The 6,000-nt window shown below is 37.0% G+C and overlaps 1 protein-coding gene across 1 annotated transcript; it reads right to left on the bottom strand.

Annotated features, from left to right (window-relative positions):
* Positions 1-260: 260 nt before the first annotated feature.
* On the bottom strand, positions 261-3,646 carry LOC113086153 (uncharacterized). Its single transcript, XM_026255341.1, has 6 exons — positions 3,336-3,646; positions 2,911-3,234; positions 2,507-2,821; positions 2,117-2,428; positions 692-754; positions 261-537 (listed from the first exon to the last, which is right to left on the bottom strand). Exons 1-6 carry the CDS (start codon positions 3,637-3,639, stop codon positions 275-277), a joined length of 1,581 nt encoding a protein of 526 aa, XP_026111126.1. The 5' UTR covers positions 3,640-3,646; the 3' UTR covers positions 261-274.
* Between the last annotated feature and the right edge of the window lie 2,354 nt (positions 3,647-6,000).

Here is a 6,000-nt window from a genome sequence, read left to right as displayed (position 1 = left end):
TAGAAGTGTCACTCAGGGCTTTTATTTCCTGTTTTCACCACACCCTCAGATAAACTGAGATGACAAACTATTTTAAACACGTGAAAGAAGCAACATGAGCAGCAGCGGAAACTTTTAACTTTCTCATGATTCACTGAACTGAACACATCTACTCCGATCAATAAAAACAAATGTTTCAACATTAAATTATGAGGCTATTTTTATCAATGAAATGTCAATGTAAACAATTTAAAAGAAAAAAAAAAAAAGAAAAAAAAAAACTGTTAAAAGTGAGTTAGTTGAGTCTCATGCGGTGACTGACAGATGTGTAATCAGAGTGAATCTCATTCTTACTGAATCTGACTGTAGCTTCACTGAGAGACTCTTCATGCTTCTGGAAGCTGACAGCAGTGTACAGGAGCCCATCAGAGGGGATTGTGGGTAACTGTGAGTGAGCGTCGCCTCGTCTCTTGCAGACAGTCAGAGTGAATCCAGCGATCAGCAGCAGAATCACACACACACTAATAATGATGATAATAATGATGATCCTGGAGAAATCTGAGAATAAAAAACACACAATCCAGAGATTAATTAAATAAAATCTACACAATTATTAAAAGGTATGATGTTCTTACTCTTTTTCTATTCCAAGATAAACACCTGTTTTAAAATGTATGGGGTATAAGTACATTTTATAGAAAAAATTGCGGACCTGTGATCTCTGTCATAAAGGGACCAGTTGTAGAGTCTCCTTCACGTCTCACTACTGGAGGCACTAAAACAATCAAACACAGACATTTAACACACACAGCAAAATTTTCAGTGTTAATTTAACACTCTGAGTGTAGAGTCTGTGGACTCATATAAACACTAAAGCAGTGTTAAAAGTAAAACACTGAAGCAGAGTTGAAGTTAATGAGATAATTACAAAATTAATAGAGTCATGATTGAGCATTATTGAAGACACCTGATGTTAACAAGCAGAATCACCAAACGAGAAAATCACAATTTGTGTGTCACCATTATAGTGGTCAGTGTTTGCTTTAAAATTTGTTTTGGAAATCAAGAGCAACAGTCATTAGCTGGTGATGATTACGTTTTAATGTAATCGTTGTTTGACCTGAGTTACTAAACTAATTTACAGTGTTTTCTCTAATTAAAACTTCCATTATTGATTGTCACAGCTTTGATTCCACAATGAAAGCGTCTGCATTTTCTATTCATTTTGTAGCCATCTCTTGCAAGTGTTTTTTTTTTTTTTTAAATTAAAGAGTCTTTATTTTAGGCACGCACCGATAACAAGAATCAGTGTATGAATCTCAACAACGGTGACAAACAGCATATTCAGATAAACAGATCTACTCTGAACATCAAAAAACTAGATACAAAAAATTCACATAAAAACAGCAAAATAAAATATAGTTAGAATAAAAAGTTAAAAAGACAGTTCAGCTCATAATTTATTCAGGCCGCAATGCATGATGGGAGCATGGATGAGTTTTATTGGCTACATGCTTTTTTGATGGTCACCGTTGTTGTGATGCTCACGCTGATTCCTGATGTCTGTGTTTCTAAACTAAAGATTTTTTTCTTTATGTAGAACTAACTTTTAAAAACATGTCATATTGTGCCAAAAATGATGGATTGCTAACTTTGTTTTTCCCACTTAATTTATGTATGCATTAATGAAACCTGAACTGACACATTCAGATCACTACATGACAATTAGTTCAAACCACAATCAATAGCACACATGATTACCTTTGTTCTGGTCTGTATGTTATAATTGTGTTACAACAGCAACACAAAGTCTAAAGTAAACGTCTGAAGGTTCAAGATCCCAACTAAAGCAAACATTGACCACTATAATGGTGACACACAAATTGTGATTTTCTCGTTTGGTGAGTCTGCTTGTTAACATTAGGTGTCTTCAATAATGGTCAATCATAACTCAATTAACTTCTTAATTATCTCATTAACTTCAACTCTGCTTCAGTGTTTTACTTTTAACACTGCTTCAGAGTTTATATGAGTCCACAGACTTTACACTCAGAGTGTTAAATTAAAAATGGAGATTTTGCTGTGCACATGATTGTGAACAGTGTTTACTGCAGTGAAATCATCTGAATGGACTCACTGATGAGGTTGAGCTGAATCTGAGTGTTCAGGGAGATGAAAGTCAGATCTGTGTCTCTGGTTTCTGCTCCACACCAGTAAACTCCAGCATCTCTCACACTCACATTACTGATGCTCACTGTAACAACTCTCTCTTCATTTCTCTCTGATGAACCACTCATTTCTGTCAATTTAGATGAGCTGATGTTCTGGCAGATGTGATTATCATCCTCTTTACAGACATTAACTTTATGTTCCTCTGGGATCTGACAGGTGATGATGACTTCTCCACCGAGATACACAGATTCTGTCACCCTCTTTGGATATTTTGCATCTACAAAGCAAGAAAACCTTACATAGAAACTGAACAAATAATTCACATACACAATATAAAGTATCATCTGTGACTCACCGTGTCTGACGCTCAGCTGTATCTCAGTGAATCTCTCAGTATAGTCAGATTCTTTCACTCCACACCTGTATGTTCCTGCATCTGCAGCTTTCAGCTCTCTAAAAAACACCATCAAGACTCCTGCTCTGGTGTCGTCATATAAAGAAACATCTCCATTCTCCATCCATTCATCCTGAACTCCTGGACTCTTCCTCTCTGAACATCCGTCTGATTCTTTACAGATGTATTTTGGTTTGGTTTTGTATTGAGGATGTTCACAATTGATCATCAAACCACCTCCAGAGTAGACGCTCACACTAGACAGGCCCACTTTAGCTGTTTATCACAAATATCACTTCTCATTATAATCAAATCTGACACAAACACAGATTGTAAAAATCTTGATTCAGTTTAGTTTTACTCACTAATAATATGTAGATGAACAGTATTAATAATGTAGTAACTGTACGAGTGTCTGTTGATCCAAACTCCACACAAATAAACTCCTCCATCATCTGGTGACACAGCAGTGATTTTCACACTCAAGAGGTTTTGTCTGTTATCATAGATGCTCAATCTTTCTTTCTGATACCATTTGTCATCAGTGGAGATCATCTCATCAATGATGTCATTTCTTGTTTTGAATATGATCTTTCTAAGAGACTTTTGATCCTTTGAGTATTCACAGCTGAAAGCAGCAGTTTCTCCACTATTTACTCTCACTGTCTCTGATGCGCCACAACATGAATCTGTCAACATTCAAAGTTTTATTTGTGATCTGAGAAAACTACACAAAAATATGAATCAAAGCATTGAAAAGCTGATCTGATTGAAAGCTTGTATTACTCACCAATAATATGTAGATGAACAGTATTAATAATGGAGTAACTGTACGAGTGTCTGTCGATCCAAACTCCACACAAATAAACTCCTCCATCATCAGGTCTCACACCAGTGATTCTCACACTGAAGAAGTTTTTATGTTTCTCATCAGAAATACTGAATCTTTCTTTCATCTTCCATCTGCTGTAAATCGTCTCAATGGAGTCTTTTCCTTCTTCGAATATGATCTCAGGATCATGTATATGATTGTATGAATATTCACAGCTGAAATTGGCAATTTCTCCAATATTCACAGTCACACTCTTTGACATGTTACAACATGAATCTGTCAAATACATAAAGGAATATATTTTATTTATATATAAAACCTTTGAAATGATTAGTGGCTTTGCTACACATAGACGCTGATCTGAAAACTGACCGTCTGTCACATTCAAAGTCATATCAATGGACCACTGGCCATGATACCTAATCCAATAATCTCCAGCATCTCGTTGATTTAAATCTCTGATGTAGATCATGAGGATTCCCTCATCGTTTTGAAACAGCGCAAATCTACCTTCATTAATCCATTTATCATGTTTCTTATCATTTATTATTGTTCTCCACTCGGGTAACTTATACATGTATTTAGCCGAGTCGCTGTACCAAAGTTTCCCAGAATCAACAAGAACGCTTCCTCCAGAATATCCAGTGACACTGAAGCATCTCACTGCAGCTGCCAATCAGATTAATACTGTGATCAGAAAGCTGATGAACAGAAAACAGCATCATTACTGCAGTGATGAAAGAGAAAAGCTCTGACCTGAGATCAGGTAGAAAGTGAAGAAGATGAGGAGGATCTTCATTGTGACTTGAGTTCAGTCTTCTTTCTGCTGAATGATCTCTGTGTGAATCTCTCTGTCTCTACATCTGTCTGCTTTAGTTACTTCCTCTTTATTCAGCTCTTCATCAGTAATGAGCAGCTTTACTGGCTCCTCCCTCCATCACCACTGACTGAATATCACATTAATCACACTGAAAGAGCGCCACCTAGTGGAAGATACATTGTCTGATACTGAGAGATCATACAGGCTTCATGTTACAGTATGGGAATGGTATTACTGCAGCCTGGAGATCTCCAAATAGGGGTGGAAACTCCAGCCCCAAGATAGGCCTTCTCCCATTGAGAGACAGGTGCATGACATGCATGCACAATTTTTCCACCAATCCACTTCAGTGCAAACTCTGCCCCACAGCTGATTCTGATGTTTTTATTGGTTGTGTCAGTTAAAGTGTTTCCTACACTATGCAACAAAATAAACTAACCCCTAAACCAGTGATCCTCAAATCTGGCTCGCAAGAAAGTGGATCTCGCTAGCCAGATTTGAGGATCACTGCCCTAAAGCTACCCCACACCTTACTTTAACCAGTGAAATTGACTGAATGGCAGGATTGGCTCTGAATATTGTGGTAAAGAAAGTTGCAGTTCAGGACATAAACAGTTAATAAGATTATGCGATATGAGACTCACCACACAATGGCACCTTTTTAGTTACACCCGGCATCACTACCCCCTCCTAGCCTGCAAATTGCATGACCCGGGACGGCCCCATTGCTTGGAATAAAGCAATAGAGTAAAATCTTTCCCCTCCGCTGGGACGGCTCCTGAGTGATTCTGTTTACATCATGAAGAAGAGGTTCAGACTTGGGTTCAAACACCACAGGCAACGAGCTTTGGCCTCTGCTCTCATGGAGAATGTTTATTACATAGCATATTTTATTTTAGATGAACTAGACTCAATGTTGAATTTATAAAATTAAAGTAACAACTGAAACAGTAACAATTGGCTGAAGCCACATCCAATGGTGAAAGTCTTTGCAAAAGGAGACCCCGGCCCATTTTGGAGGTTCTTCCCAATTTTAGAGTTCACGCCCTATTTTGGAGATCTCCGGTCTGCAGTTACACCAACTTGGAGAATATCAGGTCAAATGACATTCGAGCAGTTCAGATCGGCCTGAGCATTTTTATTTTATTTTTTTTTATCTCCCACTAGAGGACAACTGTCAATATTAGTTCACTGTGCTCCATACAGTATACAACAAGGCACTCCTGGAGAGACAAAAATATCTTTTTATTAACAGCAAGAAACATCGAGGTCTATTTATTAAGGATCTTTTGTTATATGCTTTATGCATAACACTAGTAGTAATATGGTATATTTGTGGATTCAGCACCATGGAGAGCAGCTCTCAGACAAACTTCAGCATCACTGATGACAGACGAACATAAGTTTTTCTGCTTCCTTCCCTTCACCTTGACTTTGAGCATAACAACATCTGCATTAAAATAATGCATCTCTGTAATTATCAAATATTGGGACAAAGTTTAATTCTTCCAGATTAATTCTTTGTTTTTGAACAAACAGGAGGCAAGTAAATCAGTGTCATTTATAATTAATCGAACCAGAACAAAAGAAAATAAATGTTTGTTCTGTATCAACTACCATACAATACAAGTCCATAAAACTAATTTGAATGATATTAAGACATTTAATGTTTAGGCTAGTTTTAGAAATGTAAAATTACTTCATAATAATCACTAGAGGGAGCCAGAGGATTCAATAAGACAGCTGGTAGTGCGTTTACTGTGTGCTACAAAACCCAATGTCATATTATGTATATAATGTATA

The sequence above is a fragment of the Carassius auratus genome, unplaced genomic scaffold (assembly GCF_003368295.1).
Source record: "Carassius auratus strain Wakin unplaced genomic scaffold, ASM336829v1 scaf_tig00042780, whole genome shotgun sequence".
NCBI lineage: Eukaryota > Metazoa > Chordata > Actinopteri > Cypriniformes > Cyprinidae > Carassius > Carassius auratus.
The sequence above is the reverse complement of the archived record's forward strand: the minus strand, read 5'-3'. Positions and strand labels throughout refer to the sequence as shown.

Coding starts and splice junctions, on each gene's coding strand:
- LOC113086153 (XM_026255341.1), bottom strand. CDS start 3,639: ATGTCAAAGAGTGTGACTGTGAATATTGGAGAAATTGCCAATTTCAGC. Junction 755..2,116: donor GATTCAGCTCAACCTCATCA/GTGAGTCCATTC, acceptor TGATTGTTTTAG/TGCCTCCAGTAGTGAGACGT. Junction 538..691: donor CTTTATGACAGAGATCACAG/GTCCGCAATTTT, acceptor TTTTATTCTCAG/ATTTCTCCAGGATCATCATT.